This window comes from Amphiprion ocellaris, chromosome 20 (genome assembly GCF_022539595.1).
Source record: "Amphiprion ocellaris isolate individual 3 ecotype Okinawa chromosome 20, ASM2253959v1, whole genome shotgun sequence".
NCBI lineage: Eukaryota > Metazoa > Chordata > Actinopteri > Pomacentridae > Amphiprion > Amphiprion ocellaris.
Window position 1 is genome coordinate 28,676,844 of NC_072785.1, and position 25,747 is coordinate 28,702,590.

Genomic DNA, 25,747 nt, shown 5'->3' on the forward strand with positions numbered 1-25,747 from the left:
TGTTGTCTAAGTGTGTTGCAGATCATTACATTACACCAACTGAAACTTTCCTCTGACTTTTACCCCTCATAACTCACATTACGTTGACATTTCAGGATGCTATAGTATACATTTCTTCACTTCATTGATCAAATAATGATTATTTTTATTGTCAACTAATTGTCTTTATTAGCTGACTAGTTGTTTGGTCCATAAAATATCAGAAAATGCTGCTTTTACTCCTCTTAACTCACATTACGTTGACATTTCATGACACTAAGGTAGCTATTTCTTCACTTTTTCGATCAAATCAAGATTATGTTTATTGTCAACTAATTTTCTTTATTAGTCGAGTAGGTGTTTGGTCTATAAAATATCATAAAACATGGAAAAATGTTGATCAAAGCCCAAGACGATGTTGTGAAATGTCTTGTTTTGTGCACAAACTAAAGATATTCAGAAGAAAAAAATGTCAGAAAATGCTGCTTTCACTCGTCCGGACTATTGTCAACTAATTTTCTTTCCTAGCTGACTAGTTGTTTGCTTTCTAAAATGTCAGAAAATGTGGAAAAATTATGTTTGCAAATGTTTTGATTTACTCACAACTCAAAGATTCAGATTATTTTCAAAGAGGAGGAAAGAAACTAGAAAATATGTAGATTTTAAAAACCTGGAATCAGAGAATTTAGAAGTTTTTTCTCCAAAAAATTCCCGACAACTAGTTGATTAACTGATGAATTATTGCAACTCTACTTCTACTGCAACACTTCTGCTGACTCTTGAAGCATTTCTGTTGCATTTGTTGCTTCTCTTGGCCTAAATAAATGGAAACACTGCTGTATAAGTGTGTTGCAGATCAGTACCTTACATCAAAGCACATGTACCAACTGAAACTTTCTCCTGTGTTACGCTGAAGCCGGGTTACATAATGCTGTAATCTTTACCACTGCTGATGACAGCTCCGCTTTGCAAAGACAGCAAACTGGTCAATGTTCAGCTGTCAGAGCAGAACTGGAAGCTTAATGAGACGACTGGTAACCTCAAGCTTAAGTTTTCTGCTTTATCCTTATTTATTCAGATGTTTATTGATAATTACCAAAAACAGAGAGGAAATGGTATTAAAGCTATTCATTTTTTCATTGATGTCTCTTGTAATTGTGGGAACATTTTTTTTTTAATCTACAAAATTTTTTAAATAATAATTATCAAGCATGGAACGTGTGTTAGAATCCTGTAAGCATAACCTGTTGATGACGTTTTTGTCATTTTGTATCTTGTTTTTGTCATTTCATGTCGCGTTTTTGTCATTTTATGTCTCATTTTTGTCATTTTCTGTCTTGTTTTTGCCGTTTTGTGTCTCATTTTTGAAACTTTGTGTCTCGTTTTTGTCATTTTATGTCTCCTTTTTGTCATTCTATGTCTTGTTTGTCTCGGGGCGGCGTGGCTCAGTGGGTAGAGTGGCCGTCTTAGAACTGGAGGGTTGCCGGTTCAATCCTCGCCTGGAGCGCTCCTGTTGAGGTGTCCCTGAGCAAGACACCGAACCCCTAACTGCTCCATCAGTGAGTGAATGGGTGAATGGGATGTATAATGTAAAGTGCTTTGGGTATCGTTACAGGTATAGCAAAAGCGCTATATAAATACAGACCATTTGTTTTTGTGTCTCATTTTTGTCGTTTTATGTCTCGTTCTTGTCATTTTGTGTCTTGTTTTTGTCATAAACATCACCAAACAGTTTTCCTAAAGAATGGGTAGAGCAAAGCTATGTCCTCTCTTCTATTTTTTATATTTTCATAACATTGTCAGCCTTGATTGAATGTCTCACTCTACCTCATATTATCAGAATTAAACTAATTCTTTCGACTGTTTTCCATCAGTCAGTTTGTCCTCTATCTAGCTTCTACTGCTGAGAAAAAGCTAACATTAGCATGGATTAGCAACCCTGTTACTGTGACTAGAGTAGGGTTCGCAAACAACACATAAAACATAAAATAAAAATGCTACAATTGATGTGTAAGCTGAGCCAATCAGGCCTTTGATAGTTTATTACCTGTTATTGATGAATGTGGAGCAGAAACCTGTAAAAGGGGAGGTTTATTTTTCAAGAAGCCCAAATGTCCTCCAGTTCTGGAATGACCCTTATCGACTCACTTCTATGAACATGCAAAGAAGTATTCATTACCAGGAAACGACTCCACTTATAAGTAACTGATATCATGAGCAAACGTGAAACAACAAAATGATCTCAGCATGTCTCAGGTGGAGTTATAAAAAGCAGTGACCTTTCCTCATGGAAGCCCAGCAATTTGTCTGATAATCTGGGCCTGAAGCCAGCGGCATGGTCTCAGTCCGTCCACCACAGACGGGCAAATCCCCATCATGACCCTCTCGTCTATTTATAAGAGCGACGTCGATGCATTGAGGAAACACATTAAAGCGACTGCAGACATAAAAGGTTTCTCCTGCAGCATAAACCTCCTAATGTCTCCGGCGTTATTCACCGACTCCTATTAATTAAAAAACCAAAGAAACACATCAGTTTAATATCTAGACCTGCTATACAACAGCTTGTTAAACACATGCAGTGATGTGAAACTACTGCATTTGTCTGCCCAGTTAGCAGATAAATGTGATCAGTGTGAGTGTTTAGGCAGCGCTATGATTCCTCCATTAGTCATAGCAGTGACTGATGCGTGCGGCTAAGATCTAACTATAACCTGTGATGCTGAGAATTATCTGTGAAATCATAACACAGGAATAAAATGCCTGGAAATTTAAGGTGCTTCAAGGATGCAAACAGCATATTTAAAAGCAATATTGCTATAAAAAGTCATACACGATGATTTTATCCACAAAAAAAAAACATTAAACGGACAGTTACCATGGCATAAACAGTAGGCAAAATCTCCCACAAATAACAAACGTGTGTACCATAACAGGCTGCAACTCATTTTTAATTTATTGGAGATTATTAATCAATGTATTAAGCGTTGGAAAATGTTGATGAGTGTTTCCCAAAGCTTAAGATGACGTCCTCACATCTTGTTTTGTCCACAAACACAAAAGAGTTCAGTTTACTGTCACAGAAGTGTAAATAAACTGAATATATTGTAATTAAAGAGGCTGGAATCAGAGGATTTGGGAGTTTTTTACTTAAAAGATTACTCAAAACAGTCAATTTATGATCAAAATAGTTGACAATTCCTTCAACAGTTGCAGCCGCTCACATGCGAAAAACTACTTTACGCTCATTTTGATAATAATTAATTGTAATAACACCAAGGATTTGCCATTTTACTACTAGAAAATGCTGGTTGTTTTTTGTGATATTATAAGTTTAATAATTATAAGTTGATGCTACCTTGTCACATGCGTGCATCTCTGCTCATGAACTGCAGAGAAAAAGCAACAGATTTGGTCTTTTTTGACTCATTTTACATGAAATTAACATTTTTGTTCATGCTCCAAGACAATTTTTATGTTAAAAAAAAATGGCAAAAATAGGCTTAGACATATTTATTTATCTACTGGTTAATAAAGAAGGTTGTAAATGTCAGAAAATGCTGGTTTTACTCCTCCAAACTCAAGTTACTTTGACATTTAATGACATTTTGGTCAACATTTCTTCACTTTTTTGATCAAATAATGATTATTTTCAGAGTCAACTAATCGTATTGATTAATCAACTTGTTGTTTGGTCTATAAAATGTCAGAAAATTCTGGTTTTACTCCTCCTAACTCACTTTACATTGGCATTTTATGATACTATGATAGCTATTACTTCCCTTTTTTGATCAAATAACAATTATTCTCAATGTCAGCTGATTTTCTTTATTAGTCAACTAGTTGTTCGGTCTTTAAAATGTCAAAAAATGTGGAGAAATTATTTCTTGAAATGTCTTGTTTTATACACAACCCAAAGATATTGAAATTATTTCAAAGAGGCGGAAAGAAACTAGAAAATATTTCCATTTAAAAAGCTGTAATCAGAGATTTTAGACATTTCTTCTCTTAAAAATGACTGACAATTAGTGAAATATTGCAGAATTGTGACTTAGAATGACGGATTTGTTCATTTAAAGTCCGATTTCAGCTCTATATTCACAGTGTAATAGCTTTAAAATACGTGATGGGAGCTTTACAGAAAACAGATATCATGAATCTGTACAAAAAACTGACACAAAATTTAAAAATTGTGATGCTTTCTATTTAAGATTTGCCAATTGCATTGTTATTCTGCCTTAATAGTGCCCCAAAATGCAAATCAAACATTGTGAACTGGATTCCTGCAGTGTTTTGCATGAACAACAACACTGTAACGCTCTGACACAGCATTTCAAAGTGGTGAAATGTGAAAAAGCACAACGATAAAGAGTGCTCCGTTGTGACATTTGAATAAATTAGCTCAAATCTGCACACAATAGAGCCAGAATAGAGCTTCATTCATGTTTCTGTGCCTGTCTTTGTGCGGTGTGAGGATATCTGGTGGATGCTGAATAATCAGGAGGGAGGCTGTGTGCCATGGCAACCAGCATCCTCTCAGACTGCAGAGAGGGGAAGGGGTGCTCTGCTCAGGTTGTCCTCGGATAACCTGAACCCAGTATTATGTTTACCCCCCATAATTCACTCCTAGCTGTGGTGACAGCTTCTACACTCCAATACAAGCTTATTATAACGTGGTACCTGGAAGGTAATGGTTATATTTCTGAAATGTGATGCCCAGATATCCGCTGTCACCTTGAGTCTTCCTGAAAACATAAACAGACCCAAGACCACTTGCCTGTGAGGCTGCTAGCATGCTAGCTGCTGTGTTATTTCGCCATTATAAACAGCGCGTTAAGCAGAAACAAGGCGAACAACAACGACGGGAGGACTTACCTTTGCGGAATTCGCTCTTTAGTGACCTGGAGGTTTTCATTAAAGGCGCCCGGGACCTCGTTAACAGGATTAACGCCATGCTTCGCTGAGAAAAGTCGCTTCCTTTTTAACAGTTACAGTAAAAGTTACAGGGCTAGCTGACCGGCTAACGCTAGCTGCGGCTCTTTGTTGAGTTGGAAGCCAAAGCGCCGCTAGCGTGGTTCATAGAGACCGAACCGAAACCTTCCGGGGTGCTTTACCGAGCTCAGAGTGAAGTGCACGTCGGAAAATGTAGATCCATGTTCTGCCCTTCCCTGACGGACAGCCCGCGGATGACGTCAAACTGTTGGTGAAGTAAGTCGTGCGGTCTGCGCATGTCAGGAACCTGGCAACTTCCGGCCTTGTTTATAAAATAAAAGCCGGTAGAATTACAGACGATAAAGAATCTTTATTATACAGTCTATGGGTAGAATCGAATAGAATTGCTTCATTATATTTTATTAATGCCCGAGGGGACATCGCATTTTTACAGTTGCTCCCATTCAAAATCTTAGAAATATCAACAGTGCAAATGTAAGAATTATTATTATTATTATTATTATTATTATTATTATTATTATTATTATTATTATTATTATTATTATTATTATTATTATTAAGTTATTTATTTATTATTATTATTGTATTATTATTATTATTATTATTATTATTATTATTATTATTATTATTATTATTATTATTATTATTATTATATTGTTATCTGCAATTTTTGCACCGTGTTTTTTTCTTATTTATTCTTGCACTGCCTTTATACTTTTGCACTTTTCTTTTGGAGCTGCTGTAACTGTGAACTTTCCCCACTGTGGGATCAATAAAGTTTGTCCTTATCCTTATCCTTATTGTTAGAAAAAGAAGAGAAAAAATCTATCTATCTATCTATCTATCTATCTATCTATCTATCTATCTATCTATCTATCTATCTATCTATCTATCTATCTATCTATCTATCTATCTATCTATCTATCTATCTATCTATCTATCTATCTATCTATTTGAAGTCTTAGAAATATAAACAGAATAAAAACATATATTGATGTTCATTGATTGAAACATACAATAATAAGAAACCTAAATTCTTATAGCACCTTTCAAAACAGGTTTTACAGTGTGCTTCACAAAGCATTAAAATACACAAAACATGAGATAATAACTGTAATAAAACACCAGTAAAAATACTGCAACCTGAAAAACACCAACACCCAAGTAGAAAAATTTATAAAAAATATTTGTCTGTATAGTTGAGTTTTTAAACACTTTTTGAACAGAGGAACTGAAAGAATATCTCCTAAAAATAATCAGAATCACAAATACTTGATCCCCAGAGACAATCTATATGGTATATTAGGAATTATAGTCTTGTCTTGTCTTGTCTTGTCTTGTCTTGTCTTGTCTTGTCTTGTCTTGTCTTGTCTTGTTTTGTCTTGTCTTGTCTTGTCTTGTCTTGTCTTGTCTTGTCTTGTTCATCTTGTCTTGTCTTGTCTTGTATCTTGTCTCGTTCATCTTGTCTTGTTCATCTTGTCTTGTCTTGTCTTTTCTTGTCTTACAGGTAAGATTACTGATTATCTAAATTATACAGACTAATACAGGTACAGTTATCATTTCTGGTATTAGAGTGCTCATCAGAATAATACAGGAGAAGAGATGCTGCAATGAAGTGGAAAAAGTTCAGACTTACGACTTCAATATTGAAAATTCTGTCTATATGCGATAATTTATCAAACTACAGCCAATTACAGTGCAATAAAATATATTTAAATTGGTTCCTTTTGCTGTTTTTTGAGGTCATATTCTGCAATGCATCTCCACACACAATAATGTCAATGGAAAATGGAAAATCTTCCTAATAAAAAAACTTGATATGACAGAAAAATATTTACCAAATGATGAGACTTTCTCAGTAAAATAAACTCCATCTAATTGATATATATCATGTGTCGAGGGTTACTTATCATTAGATCCTGATTGATCCTGTCTATATGTGGGATAATCTATTGTGAAAAGTAATTATTGAAATTACTGCTGTTATGCTTCAGTCAAAGGCAACTGGATTTCTCTGTTTTGGTTCTGTCACTTCTCACCCCTGACATTTCTTCAGTCTTAACTTGAAGTGTGAGTATTTCCAGGTGTTTATTCTCACCTCTAAATCTGGAGCTAGTGGCCCATTAAAAACCTCACATAGGTGTTAATGGTGGTCAAACTATCTGGGAGGGACTTCAAGATTGTATTATGAGCACCTGATAAGTAATGTGTCAGATCTACTCCTCTTTATATATTCAAACTCAGTATGCAATATTTTATTGTGAGTAAAACAAATTCTGTGAATTGCTTTTATGTTGGAAATAAGTATTTGTACCATTTATTTTCACATTTTTTGCTTTTATTCTGTCTTGTTTTGCTTTCTTACCAAAATTATTGATCAAATGCATCCAATCATAATTACCTTACTGTCATTTTTGATATAAATTAATACAGCTTAGTTTCAAAGAAAAAGAAAAGATGGTGGCTTTTATTTTGAAAGCTGGCAGTATTATGAGGATTAACGCCTCTTAGCTTCTCCTGCTGGCACTGCAGGTTTAGTCTTGAATTTACTGTAAAGCTCCTGTGGAGCAAAAAAGCACCGAGTCTCTTCTCCAACCATGTTGATGCTTCAAGGTATTATCTAGCCCTGATAAATAATTAGTCAGATGTTTTCTCTGGCCATTTAGAACAATCAGAGAATGGTTTATGTAAATCAAAGCAGGAGTAATGTTGTATGATTTTACTTATACGGCGTCCATTCATACATAGAACTTATTCAAAGCACGTTATAAGCAAAGATAAAAAACAAAACAAAATATAGCAGGATTTAATTAAATAAAATGAATTAAAAAAACAGTGCAGATCAGTTGTATAAAGTGGCCACAGTTTTTTTAAATAGAATAATTAAAATTAACTGACTAAAACAGTGGAAAATGGGAGAAGAAAAGAAAAGAAAAGAAAAGAAAAAGAAAAATAATATATGTTCTTACTTATACTGAAATGTGATCATAAGTCTAACTAACACAAATTTTAGGCCTCTGGTGATTTAAGAGCAGAGTCTTGTCTGAAAGTTGTCTAAATGTTAGCGAATGTACAATTTTAAAAGAAACTCATTGTTTGTTATAAACACAGCCCAGAAAACAGTAATCTTTAGGGAACCTCGAGGGAGCAATTATCAAACGTTCCCTCCAGGTTCCCTGATTTTCCGTTTTTGTAGAATTTTATTTTTAAAAAGTACTTTTATTATAAACACAGTCCAGTAAACAGAAATCTTCAGGGAACATTTATGAAACATTCCCTGAAGGTTGCCTGAAGGTTCCCTGATGTTTAGATTTTGTAGAATTTTATTTTTTAAAAGTCAGTCTCTTATATAAGCAGCCCAGAAAACAGAAATCTTAAGGGAACCTTCAGGAAACATTTATGAAACGTTCCCTCAAGGTTCCCTGAAGTTTACTTTTTGTAGAATTTAATTTTTAAAAAGTCAGTTTCTTATAAACACAACCCAGAAAACAGAACCTTCAGGGAACATTTATAAAACGTTCCCTGAAGGTTCCTGTTTACTTAGACGTCACAGTCCATTTGCATTGTTGTTTTAAGAATGACATAAACACAGTGATTTTCAGGCCCTAAATACTGATAATTAGTCCGTAAAGCGGTGACAGCGGCTGAAAACGGACGGCGGCTCCGGGGTCAGCTACTTCCTACGGTTGGGTTTTTGAAAGGACCGGTTGGATCCTCTCTGCGCCGCCGACCAATCCGAAGTGAGTATTTTTCGCGCTGGTCGGCCGGAGAGTTTGAGTTTCCCGCAAGCTTTTGATTCGACTTGAATGAAATCCTCCGCTTTTCAGTATGAATACGGACATTTTCTCCCTTTAACCGCCGAGAGGACGTTCAACAGGTAACCCGCCGGAGACGGTCTTTCATGTTATTGTCAACCCGGCGATGTTAGCCGGACGGGAGTTTTTCTAAGTGCAGATGTTCGGGGCCGACCATCCATTTTAGTGCGAGTGGCGCTAGCTAGCTAGCCCTGCTAATTTGACTTGGCTTCAATGGGACGCTGGTTAGCATTGGCTAGCACCGTTAGCTTCTTTTTGAAACGAGCTGTCATGGCGCCTACAAATTAAGCTCATGGGCCAAACAAAAGCAGAACAGCTTAAACGGGCGGCCGCAAAAACGACCGGCGACGCCACAGTTCATTTAGCATTAGCTTCAATCTGTTAGCTCGTTTGGCTTTTTTGGTGATGGCGGCTTTGTCTATTTGCTGGAGTCCAGTGTAATGGCTGACTGTAGTGATGACAGAGATGCGGCTGTGCTCTTCGGCAAAATGCTCGTCCGCCTGGCTGTTGCAGGGATCCATGAGATTCCAACATCGTGGCTTCCGCTTCAGATATTAGTTGGAACCCCTGTCTTATACTACACGGTATAGCCGCTAGCTACGGTTGGCATCCTACCGGCTACACGTTAACGCTAATAGTTAACATCAGGACGGAACGGCTGCTGCAAACGCCTGCTTCAGCACTAATTAGACACGTTCAACGGTGCTGCCGTTACATTGCAACTGAGCTAACTACCCTGTGCCGTTAAACACAATAGACACGCTAGCTTGCAGCTGAAGTGGGATACATTAAATTCCAGCAATTATTCGCACTCCAGTTGCGCTACTCCGGCTTGTCAGCTGCTTCCATTTCCGCGGCTTTTCTTGCCGGTAATGCGGTGGTTACGCGGCACAGCTAGCCACCCACTCATTGGGCATTCTGCATGCGGTGGAGCCTGCAGGCTGCTCCTCCACACCGCCGAGCCACATTCTGCAACTAGCAGCTAGCTGCTCCCTTCTCCTGGGGAAAGCCAAGTTAAAATTGTCACGGTGAGAGGTTTTCCGGCCGCCCTGTGGTTTTTTTCGCTCATGTGCATGGATGCAATCGAGAGTAGAGTTGACTTGACCTCGTTCACATTAGTTCTGATCAGTGTGTGTGGATCTGGATTTCATTGAGGGGTTAATATTCTCTTGCTAGACTGTGGCATTGTTGCTTCAGACTTGTGGTCAATCGAGTCGCTCCACTTTCTTATAAAAACAGCCAAAAGCAGGCGGCTGGAACATTCCGTGACAGGTGCAGTATTCTGTGTCGCCTCCGAGCTCTCTGTTCATGCTCCGCTGAAGCAAGTGAGTGCCATTTTGTAAAATGTGTAATGTTATGCTCACGGGATTCATATCCCAGAATGCCATTTTGCAGAATTTGCAGAATGAAGAGCACAGGATTGCCTACATGATCTTGATGTTTCCTTGCTTGAACCTATGGAATAAGAAGTTTGTCTGTGCTCCTTGTCCTGCAGCTCAGTGAGCCTGGAGGGGGTTTAGATGGGATGGACAGCAAAGGTAGCTCCCTGCCTTCGATGCCCGAACCAGCCAACCCGATCAGCATGAAGCAGCCACCAGAGTCCCTGAGTGTACGGAAAGGACGGGGGGACATGGGCAGTGACCCAGCTCTGCTAATGGACAAAGCTACCGTACAGCTGGCTGCCACACTACAAGACGGCGGCGTTCTGCAGAAGATGGCTGGCCACAATCACAACAACCACAGCCACGAGAGGCTCAAAGACCTCACCTCCCGTGTGCTGAACGGCGACCAGGACCCGCTGCCCACACTCTGTGCCCCAGGGCCCCCGATGCTGAAGGGCGGCGAAGCCCCCGCCACTAATGGCACACATCAGCTCGATTGCATTCCTCATTCTGAACCCGAACTGAAGGTGACAATACCCCAGGGGGTCAACCAGCCACTGTTTGAGCCGTGCTGTGCCAATGGGACCAGTTTGGACACAGCCACTGACGGTACTATGTCTGGATCGGACGAGAGAAAGGACGCTAAGGCGAGGAAAGGAAGACCTCTCAAACCAAACCTTCAAACTAATTTCAGCTCATCTGTAATCCCTGTGGAGCCACTTGATCACACAAATGCTGTGGAGGAAGCTGGAGCAGCTGCTGAGGTTTTACTTTTATTCTTACCGGTATTTTTTTAAAAGCCAGAGCTGCTATTTTTCTTGATATGTCACTGTAGTACACTGCAGTTTGCACTTCTAATACTGCTTTAAAGATAAACATGAACACAATGAAGCGCCACAGTTAATCTGTCAGATGGTATTAAGACAAAAGAAGCTGGAGTCAAACAATAGGAAGCTTTCTATGGAGAGCTGAGTGCTCAAATGTTGACTAACCAAAACATAAAATTCATTAATTCTGTTGAAATTTAAGCATTTGCCCACAAGCATTAGGGAAAATGATTCAAACTCTAAAATATTAAGGAGTTCCACATAAGAAAAATGTAAAATTCTACAAAAAAAATAACCTTCAGGGAATGTTCAAGAAGCGTGAAGTTGATTAAACATCTGGACATGTGGGTAATTTCTGGTTTTGAATTCACTACGCTTACATTTAAAGGAAACAATAAGATCCACGTCTGTATTTCTGTATTTTTTTTACATGATTTCTACATTAGAAATCATGGAAAATCGACAGAACAAGTTTTTAAATCCCTGTGCACACCTTACATATGTGTTTGAAATAGTAGGGAAATAATGCTGATTATTCTTTCTCTTCTCCAGCCTGAGCCCGAACCCGAAGTTCTCGTGCCAGAAGTGACGGAGAAGAAAGCAGAAAGTTCTACTACCTGGCCAGTTTGCTTCTCTGTCGGAGATCTGGTTTGGACGAAGGTGTCGGGATACCCCTGGTGGCCCTGCATGGTGACCACAGACCCAGAAATCAACTATCATGTCAAACAGAAACCGAAAAGTGAGATACACTCGTCACTGCTTGTGAAATTTTAACTTTTCTGTCATAAAGTTGACAGGTGGAGCTTTGTGGTTTGTTAAACACTTTAGTTATGACTAGTGTTACATTTGTACTGTGTACACGGGACACGTTTCCAGTTTTAAAGTGCCAGTTTGATACCATTATCATTAATTTCTTGCATTTTTTTGTCTTTTTTTTAACAGTCAACAGCAGGACAGGTCTCTTTTACCATGTGCAGTATTTTGGAGACGCCCCAGAGAGAAGCTACATCTTTGAGAAGAACATGGTGTCCTTCACTGGGGAGGATCAATACCAGGAGCTCAGCCAGAGAAGCAAACAGCCAGCCTCAAGGGTGATCCACAAAAAGGTAAATCAGCTACTTTCTAAGTGGTGCCTTTCCATATTGACTTCAGAGGATGTTGTGTGATATTGTTTGGAAAGACTTGGCTTGGACTCCTTGCAACATTAAAATGCTGCACTGCCTTAAAATGTTTCATACAAGTTTTTGTCATTCTTCAGTTTTTAGATGGTTAGTAAGGTCAATCAGAAGTTTTAAAATGTTGGTTTTATAAGACAAAAGAGATAAGATTAACTTCATTGTCCCAAAGATAAATGTGTCCGGGGAGAAGTTGTTAGATTACAGCTGCAGCTCCACAATATGTTGCATTTCATACAATAAAAACTAGCCAATCACACATAGTATACAATAAGAACCTAATACAACACATTATAATAATATTATAGGGAGATACTGACACATATTCTGCTGTATGGTTTCCAAATTTGTTGTATTAACCCTTTAATGCACAACATGGATTAAAAGTGACATATGTTCAATGGAAAATGGGCATCTCTTGTCCCATGTTGGGCTTCAAGTGGTTAAAATGTTTTTTTTTTTTTTAAGGTGAGCGATAAGATTAACTTCATTGTCCCAAAGAGAAATTTGTCTGTGATGAAATTGTTAGATTACAGCTGCAACTCCACAATATATTGCACTTCATGCAACAAAATACGCTAAAAACTAACCTTATCACACATAGTGTACAATAAGAACCTAATACGACACATTAAAATAATATTATAGGGAGATACCGACATGTATTCTGCTGCATGGTTACCAAATTTGTTGTATTAAAATGTTGGTTTTATAAGATAAGAAAGATAAGATTAAATTTATTGTCCCAAAGAGAAATTTGACTGGGGTGAAATTGTTAGATTACAGCTGCAACTCCACAATATATTGCACTTCATGCAACAAAATACGCTAAAAACTAACCTTATCACACATAGTGTACAATAAAAACATAATACAACACATTTAAATAGTATCCCAGGGAAATGCCAACGTATATTTTGCTGCTTCGTTACCAAATTTGTTGTATTAGAGGATTATTTTTGTGAATTATTTTCCTAAATTTAAAGCAGTTACACAAGAAACTAGATTAGTCATACCTTTAGCTGACTTTCTGACACAGGAAATATGTTAGCAGCACAAATTTGGGCAAGTAATCTCTATACCTGCTAACCAACCTTTTGAGAATAGAATGGCTTTATTGTCATCATACATGGGGCATAGCGAAAATATAAATAGCTTCCGCTAGACGGTGCATTGATAACAAGCAATAAGAAATAAAATATCAACATTAAATAATAAAATCAAATGTAAATATAAAACAAGACACTATTAAAAATGACAACATATGCAAAGGAGGCCAGATATATACAATATGGGAGGTAAATGAAATGAAATTTAAAAACCCAATAAAACAGAATAAATATGGTCAGGAAATTGTACGTAAGCAGCATTTGAACCATTAAAAGTGACACTGTGCATTCAGGTATTTGAACATCATGTGTCAGTTGTAAATTGTGATTTATTTTGCTATTTTTGCCTCCTGTCATGCAGACAACTCCCTCTATACCCCGTAAACTCCGTGCTCAGTGGAACATGGGCATCATTCAGGCCAAGGAGGCTCTCAGCATGTCGCTGGACACTCGCATGGCCAACTTCGGATTTGTGTACGACGAAAACGGGCCTCATCTGAACCCTCTCATCCTGGAGAAGCTGAAGCCGGTGAACAGCGACGAGATGAACCTAGACGGAGTGTGTCGGCTCAGCCCCGATCTCCCCTTCCTGCTAGCGGGCTCCACCAGCGAACCCTCGGCAGCCACCCAGCCCCAAGACAGCACTTCAACGGGGACAAAGACAAAAGCACTCGGAAAAAAACGCAAAGCTGGAGAGTGGAAGAAAAGGGAAGCGGGAGATCTACACATGTTCCTGTCAAAAAAGAAGCTGAATGCCGCAGTTTCTTCCAAAGCGATGCTTCAAGCACATCCATCCTCACAGGTAACAGTAATAAGTCTTTACCTTATCAAATAATCTGATCGCTTTGTTAATTATTTTGCTTCATTAATTGCAGAAAATGTGACGTCTTCAGATGTCTTTTGTTCAACATTCAAAAACTAATTCAAAAGTTCTGCCTACTTTGTAAAGCATCTTTAAGTGCCTTAAAGCGCTATATAAGTATTATTTAATAACACTAACTTATTTAGTTTTGTGAAGATATAAAACAGAAAAGCAATAAATCCTCACATTCGAGAAAGTTGATTGATTAGCAAAATTGCTGATAATTGTTTTTCTGTCGATCATCTAATTGGTTTAGGTGCAATTCTAGTTCGTACACACATTTTTGGAAGCAGGGACATAAGTCATAATTTAATATTTGACCAGTTTGTAGTTCTCAAAATGGACCAGGCAAGTATTGAGAGTGTATATTTTAACTTAAAACATCAGAAAATTCTTGAAAAAAAATCAAGTTTTGATTATACAAAGAGCTTTTTTTCTTTTTTTTTTTTAATCAAAGCAGTCTTAGGACCATAATATGATAATGCAATGATCATAATTTGACAGCCTGAGAGAATTTGTGTTTAATTTTAGATCGTTCAATGCATTTGGTTGTTTTCTTTGCAGAATCCCTCAGCTCCTGAATTGGGTGTACCCCAGAAGAAAAAGAGGAGACCCAGACAGCCCCAGTCTCCAACCAAGACGGTGAGGAGAAAGAAAATATCTGCGACGGGCAACGCCTCCGACCCTGTGAGGAAAAGGAAAAAAACAAAGCTGGTTTCTTCGACGGATGACGTTTTGGAAGCTTTCTCACTTCCACTTTCAGTTCCAGGTCGGTTGAAATTTGAAACTCTCGCAGCGCAACAAGAATATCCATCGGTCAACTGTTGGTCAAATGTGTTTACCAGCTATGGTCAGATTCTCCTCGTTTAAGTTGCTAAGTGTGGGCAGTAGAACAGAGAAGCGGGTCGTCTGTTGTGGAATGCATCATTTAATGTGGTCAGTGTGTTTAAGAATTTCACCTCTTGAAGAAAAAACATTCATCTTTTATTGGCTAAAGCTCAGAAACGCAGTGAAATAAGTGGGTTCGAGAATTAGTTTGTGCACAGATTACAAAGGAAACCCAGTATTAAAGGCCAATGTGTGTTTTTTCTGATCATGAAAATTGATTAAAAAGTTAATAAATCTGTTCTTTACACCAACTAATACTCTTAACTTGAAATTGAAGTGATGTTGCATCCATGTAGCTTTATTGACAGAAAGAGAGACGAAAAAAATAAATGATAGGCCCATCCGAAAATGCTGTAAAATGAGACAATTTAACAGTTTTGTACTGCATATTACTCCGGAATATTGTATGCAATACCCAGTACATGCTTCATGCTATGTTTGTTAGTATGTAGTTGCAGGTTTACAGACCAGTTGTTTGCTAATAACTAACAGAAACACAAAGAAGAAACTATTTGTATGACAGAAATGAAGAAAAGTCTTCAGGAATTGTTTTTAGCTATTAAAGTTGTAATTATTAGTTTACGTCAACTGGTGTTGGTCGTGTTTTAACCCAGGAGTGTTGGACTCATCTTAGTTCAGGTTCCACATTCGGCCCAATTTGATCTCATGTGACCAGTAAAATCACAGCATAATAATCGATAAATATCGCTTCATTTTTTTCTTTGTTTTAGTACAATAAAGTGCATTCTGAAAATATTCACATTTAAGGAACTGTCTTTTTGCAAAACATCATGAACAACATGAAAATTTCTAGACTCTGTAAGACCCAAATATAGAAAAAAATTAACAAACCCCCCCTCCAAAAAAATAGATATATATAGCTAAAAAAATTAGCAATAAAATAAAACAAAAAATATAAATAACAATGATAATATATAAACCCAAATATAGAAGAAAATGAGCAAAAAAAGTATATATATAATATAGATCACAGTTTATCAACAAAAGGTACAAAACATTTAGTTGCAGGTATCTGGAAGTGAACAGTATCGTATTTTATAATTTTTTAAAATTTTACTTTCATTTACACATCTGTGTAGTAATCCTGACCACCACACAAACTAAAGTAGGAAGTATACAAAATTTAGACATGAACACATAAAAGCCGTAGTAGTTCAGTGGACAAATTTAAAATAGCAGTTGCTTTTACTGAAAAACTGCAATTTTCAGACTTTGCAAAGTGTAATTTTTACACTGTGCAAAGTCATCCTGGGCCGTATGTTTGACATCCCTGTTTAAAGCTGTCCAGAGTCACAAAGTCAAGATTTATTTGGAAAAGGTGTGTCCATCTCCCATTATGCATTTTCATTACTTGAACCAAGCGTAAAAACTTTCTTGCAAAATTAGGGATGTTTTTTTCTCATGCAATATTTCAGAAATATGCATAAATACATGTTGCTGAAACACAGCAATAAAGATAATTCTAGTATAGATGCCTGAACTTAAACTAAATGTGACAGTTTCATTCTGACCCTTTTTCTATTTTCTTTATCCTCTAGTTAGGGATGAGGAAAACTTTTTCTACTTATCGAGCTGCGTGAAATGCTGGCTGGAAACACTGGTAGCTTTTAATATCCTAGCTACATAAACCAGATTTATGCATTTCAATATCTTTATTTGTTGTTGTTTTTAGTGAAAAGGGAGCGAAAGAAGAAAAGGCCGCTAGCAGACGTGGCAGACAAAGAGCAGCAGCCAAAGAAGAGATGCAGAACCGGCAAGGATGCTGAAAAACAGGTGAGTTTCTACCTGATGTGATGATTCAGGATTACTTGCTCTGTAGAGAAGATGAATTATCCGTTTATCATGTGCATTACAAAAATAAAATGTTCAAGTGTAGTATTTTTGTACCAAGAATGTGCTTTTTTTGTTCTGTTGTTTTTTACGTCTACATGCTGACTGAGAATTTATCTTCACAGGCTTCGACTTCAGAAGGAACTGAGAAAAAGAGGAGAAGAAGAAAGAAAACGGACGTAAAAGATGTGAAAGAACCCAAGAAATGGGTGAAAAAGCCTAAAGGTCTCCTCAATGGTAAAGAAACAATACTCTTTATGTAAAAAAGCACCATTTCTTGGCTTCTCCTTTAAATTCACACCTCTGTGAGTTGTTCTGTGGACAAATTATCTCTTTTCTGCCTCGTTTGAGGTTTGTAGTACTCTGTTATTAAAGTCCAAACATTTTGACTGCACACAGACGACGATGATGCAGCCAAACCAAAGCGTAGAAGGAAAAGGAAACAGGATGGAGAGAGTCAGGCGACACCATCCAAGGCGAAGAAGAGGCGGTCCTCGCCATGTCCTGATCCTGAGGTGAGAGGAAATAACCTCATGTGCTTTTGAAAGAAATTACACCAAATTATTATCACTAATTCAAGTTTGCTTCAGTCATCATTTTTAGACACTTTTTTCCATATAAAAAACTTGGAAAAGCTCTCTTGCCTTTTCTTATCAGACACAGGATGACAAAGTGGCAACGTGTAAAAATTACAGAGAAAACATTAACTGCAGATTGTAAATTTGTAAAACTAAATTTAACATAATTTCTAGACGATGACAAGTTGTTTTGATCATAGAGTAAAATACTAGATTGCTCGTTGTTGTTTTGTCATTTTGTGTCTCATTTTTGTAATGTTTTGTCTTGTTTTTGTAATTTCTCATTTTTGTCGTTTTGGCTTTTCTTGTCTCCCTTGTGTGTGTCTATTATTTTGTCATTTTGTTTCTTGCTTTTGTCATTTATTGTCCTGTTTGTCAATAATGTAATCTGTTTTGTTTTTGCCGTTTGTCCATTTTTTTGTCGCTTTGTAACTTTTTTGTCAAGTTTTTTTGTCTCTTTGTTTTGTCGTGTCTCATTTTTTTGTCATTTTGTGTCATTTTTGTAATGTTTTGTCTTGTTTTTGTTGTTTTTTGTCTTTTTTATCATTTTGATCATAAACTAAAATACTACATTATTCAGTTCCAGATGACTAAATGTTTTGCGTCTTTGTAGATAAAGTCTGATCTGTAAGTTGTAATGTATAAATGATAAACTGAGGACTACTGTTGTTGAAATTCAGTGTATTTTTCTTTAGAAATTCCAGGTTGTTCATAATGTTTTATAAAAAGAAAATTCCTTAAATATGAACTTTTTCAGAACATAATTTTTTGCACTAAAACAAATGGAAAAGTTTGGAGTTGTGGTTATTTATAGGTTATTATGCAGTGATTTTTACTGGTCACTTGAGATCAAATTGGGCTGAATGTGGAACCTGAACGAAAATGAGTTTGACACCCCTGGCTTAAAGTAACAAAGCCCCACCGGTGGTTGTGATTAGTTTCCTTTATTACTCAGATGTTATTGGATTAATTTTCAATAAATGTACCTTATTTAGCATGAAGACACGCCTGTAAAAGTGTTACTGATTGCTGTTGTCTTGCTCTGATGCCGTTTGCTGCAGGGTTCTGGGAGTGAAGGACGTCCTGATTCTCCGAGCGACAGTTTAGACGGGACAAAGAAGGGCGAACGGAAGAAAGAGTTTGTCTGTCAGGTAGGTCTTCGCTACTTATATTGTCCAGTGTTTGTAGGATAAAGACATGCTTTCAGTGTTTTAACAGTTAAAGGTTTTTCACACTTACTTTCAGCTGATTTGGTTTCGCTTCTCCCTGTTTAGCTTAGCAACCTTCCTCTTTCTATTGCTGTGTAGCGTCAGAAGATTCAAGTCAATTTTGTTTATGAAGCACATTTAAAATTACAGGAGTTGAACCAAAGTGCAGTACAATTATAAATAGCAGCCTGTAAGACATAAACACAACCGTGATGTTTACTCCAAGTACACCAAAACAATGACAAACGGTAGTTACTGGATGGAAATCGTGTTCTGAGAGCACATAATTAATAGAACAACAGAGGGTTTGTTATAAGATAAACTTTATTTATCCATCAGTAGGGAAATTCACACACTACAGAAATAGGGAGAAATGATGAGTAATAGATAAAAAGGAAACAAGATTTAAAAAATACTAAATATACTAAAGATAAAAAATACTAAAGACTTCTATATGCTGTATGCATTTCACATATACAGATCTGACATGATGGATAATTAGGTAGATTTACAGGTTTCAGACGGTTTCTGCTCGACTATGTCTGATTTGTCTGCATTTTTATAGAGTAAAACATGGATATTTTTGAAGATATCTGTGAAATTTTAGATTGATTATTTTTATAAACAGCCCGTCGACCCACTGTCAGTGTGAAATTTGACACTAATTGACAGTATCTCACAAACTGTTAAAGATTAAAAACCAGAAAATAGAAAATGTGTTGCAATATGTTTGTTTTTGTGGTACAACTAGACATACAGTTATAAAAGCTACCTATCACATTCATCATACCTGTATGTATCAATATATGTGAGAGGTGCACGCAGTGTGTATAGTCCTATTTTTTTAATCTTCATTCTGTTTTTTTATATATTGTCTTGCCTATTATCGTCTTGACCTACACTACCATTCAAAAGTTTGGGATCACCCAGACAATTTCATGTTTACCATGAAAACTCACACTTTTATCCATGTGCTAACATAACTGCACAAGGGTTTTCTAATCATCAATGAGCCTTTCAACACCATTAGCTAACACAATGTAGCATTAGAACACAGGCGTGATGGTTGCTGGAAATGTTCCTCTGTACCTCTATGGAGATATTCCATTAAAAATCAGCCGTTTCCAGCTAGAATAGTCATTTACCACATTAACAATGTCTAGACTGGATTTATGATTCATTTAATGTTATCTTCATCAGGAAAAAAATGCTTTTCTTTCAAAAATAAGGACATTTCTAAGTGACCCTAAACTTTTGAACTGTAGTGTAAGTGGTACATTTTCTGTTGTTGATGGTGATGTTAGAGAGGAGAAAACTTACTCGATGAGGACATTGAGAGAGTGGAAAAATGGAGCTTATTGACCTCTCCAAGTAAACCAAATTACATCGAAACCCTGGAGGAGGTACTTTATTCTAAAAGCATTTCTGCACGAGTGGCTCTTCTAGTGCAAAACGGTTCAGGTCGCCCTAAAACAGCTGACAAAGTTCCAGCAATGGGAAAACGCTTTCATTCTGATTCCATATGCCCCTGTGTCTGCATATGTTTTGATCTGAGTTTATACGTTTCTGTACAGGGGTGTGAACAGGCTGGTGAGGACCTGGTGCCCTGTGAAGGACAATGTTGTGGGATGTTTCACCTCCACTGTCTGGGTTTGTCCTTCAAACCTGATGACAAGCTGCTGTGCCAGGCATGCAGCACAGGTGAGGAGGCTGTAATTTATGCTGGAAACCAACCTTAAAGCCACGATGACAGGAGTAATATTAGCGTCATGTTTGTGATCGTCGCTGTCTTCCTCCCTCTCAGGAGTTCACTCATGTTTCAACTGCAAGCAGTCGGACGGTAAAGTCCGCCGCTGCCACGTCCCGCACTGCGGCAAGTTTTACCACGAGGCCTGCGTCCGTCTGAACCCCCTCACCGTGTTCGACAACAGGGGCTTCCGCTGCCCGCTTCACGCCTGCCTGAGCTGCCACTACGGCTGCCGCACCAAGCAGAAGTCGACCAAGGGTGAGCATCTCATGAGGCTGAGCGTTTTCTGATTCATTTATATGCAGTTATAAATTGTTCATTTCTGGAATGCTGAACCTTCAGACCACATTGTGTAAATTTATGGTTGCTTTTGTAAAGCTGCCGAGGTTGGAAGTTAGCGATTTTAGGGCTGTAAAGGAAACCCATCATCATCTTTATCAGCCAGGAACTCATTATGACATTTAAAGACTTTTATAAAATCAAAGTTTATTTATGGAGCCCTTTACAACAGCACAAAGGGTGACCTTCACAGTGAAAAACAAGAGAATAACTTAAAAATATATATATAACAACTTAAAGCAGAGATAGCAGTGAAACATACACGAAAACAATAAAAATAAACAGCAAGAAAACAACATTAAAATATAAATCTAAAAGTAAGTACATAAAACAGAATAAAAGGTAGATTTGATCATGATCAATGGACCTACAGTGTTTTTACCCAAGCAAAAAATGGTATCGTTTTTAGTTTCCACAGTTTATATTTTGAAAAGCAATCTGTATAGATAAAAACTTTAAAATAAATGGGGAAAACTAGCTTAAGGATTCTGTATTTATTTGTGGAAATGCAGACATTTTTCAATTTCCCCAACAGGAATTGTTTAGTTTAGAACTGAAAACACTAGAAAATTGCAGTTTAATGTAAAAATATCTCAAGATCTGACACCAGAATGTCAAAAAAGAGAAAAAGCTGTAATTACAGAGCAATTAGTAATTGATGGTTTGAGTATTTTGGGTCGTTTCTTGGTGACAGTACAGCTGCAATTAATTTTTATTTGAGCTGATTTATTATAGGCTTTCGAAGCAAAACTTTCTCCGTCTTTGAGAGAAAAATGTAGAGAAATCTTTAGGAATTCTTTGTCAAATAATCAGGTAGTACCTATTTTCATTATCGAATAGTTGGTTTTAGGCATTGTTTTTTAGAATTAAAGCGTAAAAATTCTCTGATTCCTGCCTCATAAATGTGAATATTTTCTGGTTTCTTTCCTCCTCGATGGCAGTAAATTGAATATCTTTGGGTTGTGGACATTTGAGGAAGTCTTTTATTTGAGCTGATTTATTGTAGGCTCTTTTTTATTTTGTTATTTAATGGCTTGTGCAGTTAAAGATCTGCATGAGGGGTGTTATCCATTTTGCATTGTACATTTTACAACATTGTTAGCAAAATTTTGTCTGTCTTTGAGAGAAAAATGTAGAGAAATCTTCAGGAATTCTTTGGCAAATATTCAATTATGGTAATATCTATTTTCATTATTAAATAATTGGTTTGAGTCATTTTTTTGAATTAAAAACATAAAAATTCTCTGATTCCTGCCTCTTAAATGTGAATATTTTCTGGTTTCTTTACTCCTTTGTGAGAGTAAACTGTATATCTGGACATTTGAGGACGTCATCTTGGGTTTTAGGAAACAGTGATTGGCATTTTTCACCATTTTCTGTCATTTTATAGCCCAAACACTGAAGTTGCAGCTCTGTTTATCAGTATATTTGTATAATCTGGTGTCTTCCCTTCGCTCTGCTCTGCAGGGAGGTTGATGCGTTGCCTGCGCTGCCCGGTGGCGTATCACATCGGCGACCAGTGCGTGGCTGCGGGAAGCGAGATGATCACCAACACCGCCATCATCTGCACCAACCACTTCAACGCCAAGAAGGGCTACAGCCACCACAGTCACGTCAACGTCAGCTGGTGCTTCGTCTGCTCCAAAGGTTCGTCAAACCTCCTTCCACCAGCGGCGAGGGCGGTCACTAATGGGCGTTTATTGATTGTTTTTGTTTTTAGGGCGCTTTAAGCTCAAATTTCAGCTGCAAGGTTGCAACATTTACACTAAAACTCTTATTAAATATTAAAAGAACGAGGCTGTTTTGTTTTGTTGTCTCATCATTCCCTTCTTTGTCTCTTTGTTGCTATGCACACAGTAGCTGGTTTGATTCGCAGTTTTAGGAACATCAGATGACAATAGCTGTGTTTCTGTGTAATTGTCAAGTGAATTTGGATATTTTTTATAAAGAAATTGTGAATGAAGCTTCTTTCCATAAACTACTTGCCATATTTCGACTGATACTTTATGAAAAGAATATTAAGCATGCAGAATGTGCTTAATTTAAAGAAATATTTGCAGAAAAATGGCAATTTTAAAAGAATTAACGCAAGAAAGACGTTTCCTTTTTAAAATATGAGCTAGCTGCTGGCTAAAGTTAGTTAAAGCTGTTTTATCTGATTTTAAAATGTGTTTCCACACAGGAATATACATGTTTTCTTCATAAATGTATGATTTTAACATATCTTTGATTTATAATAGGCTCTTTTTTAATTTTATTTATTTTATTAGCTTGTGCAGTTAAAGATCCACAAGTTGGATGTTTTCCATTTTGCGTTGTACATTTTACCATGTTAGCAGCAAAACTTTGTCTATTTATGAGAGAAAAGTGTGGAGAAATGTTCAGGAATTCTTTTCCAATCACGCAAGTTGTATTTGTTCTATTACGTCAGCTGATACTGGATGTGTTTCTTGCTTTTTAGACACGAACACAGTGAAAGAAACAGCTGATCAGTCATGTGAACTTACTCAGAAAAGGTCTTTTCATCTCCCTTTAAGCATATTAACTCTTTCAAGAAAGACAAAAACCACCTCAAACGAGTGTAAAAACTGATACTGCAAAAAAAAAGAAGCGTCTTTTCTTGAAATTCCAGTTTAAATTCCAGCTTTTTCTAATGCGATACTTGAAAATATGCATAGAAATATGACTAATGTGAAGTAGACCTCCTCTGTTGTTGTAGAAGAACCACTGTCAGGTGATAAACCACCCAGATTCCGCCTCACATTGGCTCCTAATCAGTTTATTTAGCAGATAATGGCACAAACAATAGCTGCAGTCATTAAAATGCGGTGTAAAAATTGCAGAGTTGCTCTTTATTCTAGGCTAAGTGGCCCAAATCTGCTATCAAACACCACAGGAATCTCTGCTTTAATACGTAGCAGCTCTGCAGAGTGAAAATTATGTGATGTTAAAAGGTTGTAGATTTCCCCCAGAGCAACAAAATGCAGCATGAAAATCATCGCCTGATCTCTCTAAAGGGCAGTTAGGAAGTCGTTTTTGCACGACGGACTGCTCTAAATCTCGACTGTGGAGCCGTTAATCTTAGATGCTGCTGAAAATCAGAAGAAAAGCCAAAGTGCAGCAGCTCCTGGGAGGCAATTTCAAGCTGAAATCAGCCAGTTTGTGGAAAATGTGTTGGAGATGACACTGAAACACACAAGGACAGCTCGTTTTTTGTGTTTGAATTTAGCCATCAAAGCAAAAAATCCTACAGAAACTCTCTTGAACTCACCAGTCATGTGCCTCATTTTCTCTCCGCTTCACAAGAAACAAAACAACTGCATCATGTGTTTGGGTCGATTAACAAGGTGGTACGTGGCAGCTTGTTTTTTTCTTTCCTTCTTTGGTGTTGTTCAGACTACATTTGTGTTTTATTGTTTTTATCACCCCTGTACAGAAGACTCCTCTGTTAAATGGAGCTGATTCATAACCAAACAGCCAAACATGCATTTAAACAGCTCTCGGGTTTAATTTGGTTTCTCTCGCTTTGCGTTGCAGGAGGGCAGCTGCTGTGCTGCGAGTCCTGTCCTGCAGCTTTTCACCCCGACTGCCTGAACATCGCGATGCCCGATGGGAGCTGGTTCTGCAACGACTGCCGGGCCGGGAAGAAGCCCAAGTACAGGGACATCATCTGGGTCAAACTGGGAACATACAGGTAAGAAAATGCATGCTGCTGTTTCTTTTTATTAGGGCTCCTCGACCAACGTCAGAGTTCCATTGCTACAGATTGGCACAAGTCCATTTTTGTCGTAAAATATAAACAAAGCCGTTACGTGCATCAGGTAACCTTTAATAATCATTTAATCATTTAATAAGGATTATTAAAGGACCTATCTATATCAGTCAGTTCTTTGGAAACATCATAAATACCAATGACTTCCATGCATGTATGAGTCTTTTTACAAGAAGATGAAAGAATAAGTTGCACTGTTTTTACAACTTGAGTGTTTTATTCTATCTAATTTCACTGCCATGGAGATGACTTTCCTTTTCTTTGAAGCATGACCATCAGAAGAATCTGACTTACGCTTGGGAGCCATAATGAAGGGCAAAGAGTTAGCAAATGTAGCATAATCCAAGGTGGTGTACAACCAAAGAATGTAAACAAATCCATCTTATAGCGCCACATGACGATGTATTCATCCGCTCCACTCGCAAACTAGTTCTACATAACCATCAATGACGAAAAGCTGGAGGTTGTTGACATCACAAACCGAGGACCCCCTTTATCTTAAAACCAAAGGAGGAGCTCACATACACTCATGCTGTTCTTTTCTTTTTCTTCTTAGATGGTGGCCGGCAGAAATCCACCACCCGAGAAGCATCCCCACCAACATCCAGCACCTTAAACACGAGATTGGAGAGTTCCCGGTCTTCTTCTTCGGCTCCAAGGATTATTTCTGGACTCACCAGGGCCGAGTGTTTCCCTACATGGAGGGCGACCGGGGCAGCAAACATCAGAGGACCGGCATCGGCAAAGTCTTCAAAAACGGTAAAGATGTCCACTAACACCTGTGTATTTTAGGCTTTCTTCTTAGTCAAATGATGGCTACTGAAAAAATGAAGAGAAAAAGCACAAATGCAACATATAATTGCAGAAAATGCTCCTTTTTTTTTCTTAGATTTTTACATTGATCGTCCAAACTTTGATTAAATAAGCGTTTATACATGTAAATAATTTTGAGTAGTTTTAACACTGTATAAAAGTCTGTAAAATACCTCTTTTTTTGTTTTTTTTCTACTCAAGTTACTCAACAATGCATTTTGTAAATATTTGAACATTTAATTCTTACATTGACTTTCTAAACTCTTAAGAGAGAAAAGATTTTTTCTGTACATGTTAAAGGGAATGTTTTGTGAAAATTCAATATTAACTTTTATTAGTAGCACATGCAGCTTCTATCTCACTTTCTTTCAGGGTTTGGTGTACTTTTAAAACTGTACAAAAGTCTGTAAAACACCACAATATTTATTATTTTTCACTCAAATTATTTA

At 37.3% G+C, this 25,747-nt stretch overlaps 2 protein-coding genes across 8 annotated transcripts in view; one reads left to right on the forward strand and one right to left on the reverse strand.

Moving 5' to 3' along the window:
• The window catches only part of letm1 (leucine zipper-EF-hand containing transmembrane protein 1), a 36,477-nt gene extending 31,310 nt beyond the window's left edge, over nt 1-5,167 (reverse strand). For 3 of the 5 annotated variants that reach the window (XM_055005593.1, XM_055005591.1, XM_055005590.1), the window contains exon 1: nt 4,855-5,167. In XM_055005593.1, the coding sequence (XP_054861568.1) occupies nt 4,855-4,933 (79 nt within the window). In that variant the 5' untranslated portion in view covers nt 4,934-5,167. The remainder of the gene's footprint in view (nt 1-4,854) is intronic. The other 2 variants (XM_055005592.1, XM_055005594.1) reach the window with 2 other exon arrangements.
• A 3,453-nt stretch (nt 5,168-8,620) lies between these two features.
• The window catches only part of nsd2 (nuclear receptor binding SET domain protein 2), a 29,141-nt gene continuing 12,014 nt past the window's right edge, over nt 8,621-25,747 (forward strand). The window contains exons 1-15 of one of the 3 annotated variants that reach the window (XM_023287691.3): nt 8,621-8,809; nt 10,243-10,893; nt 11,509-11,695; nt 11,899-12,062; nt 13,602-14,042; nt 14,667-14,871; nt 16,684-16,784; nt 16,967-17,078; nt 17,241-17,356; nt 18,481-18,570; nt 20,202-20,328; nt 20,432-20,632; nt 22,181-22,360; nt 24,251-24,407; nt 25,042-25,244. In XM_023287691.3, coding sequence (XP_023143459.1) covers nt 10,273-10,893; nt 11,509-11,695; nt 11,899-12,062; nt 13,602-14,042; nt 14,667-14,871; nt 16,684-16,784; nt 16,967-17,078; nt 17,241-17,356; nt 18,481-18,570; nt 20,202-20,328; nt 20,432-20,632; nt 22,181-22,360; nt 24,251-24,407; nt 25,042-25,244 — 2,905 coding nt within the window. In that variant the 5' untranslated portion in view covers nt 8,621-8,809; nt 10,243-10,272. The other 2 variants (XM_035956016.2, XM_023287692.3) reach the window with 2 other exon arrangements.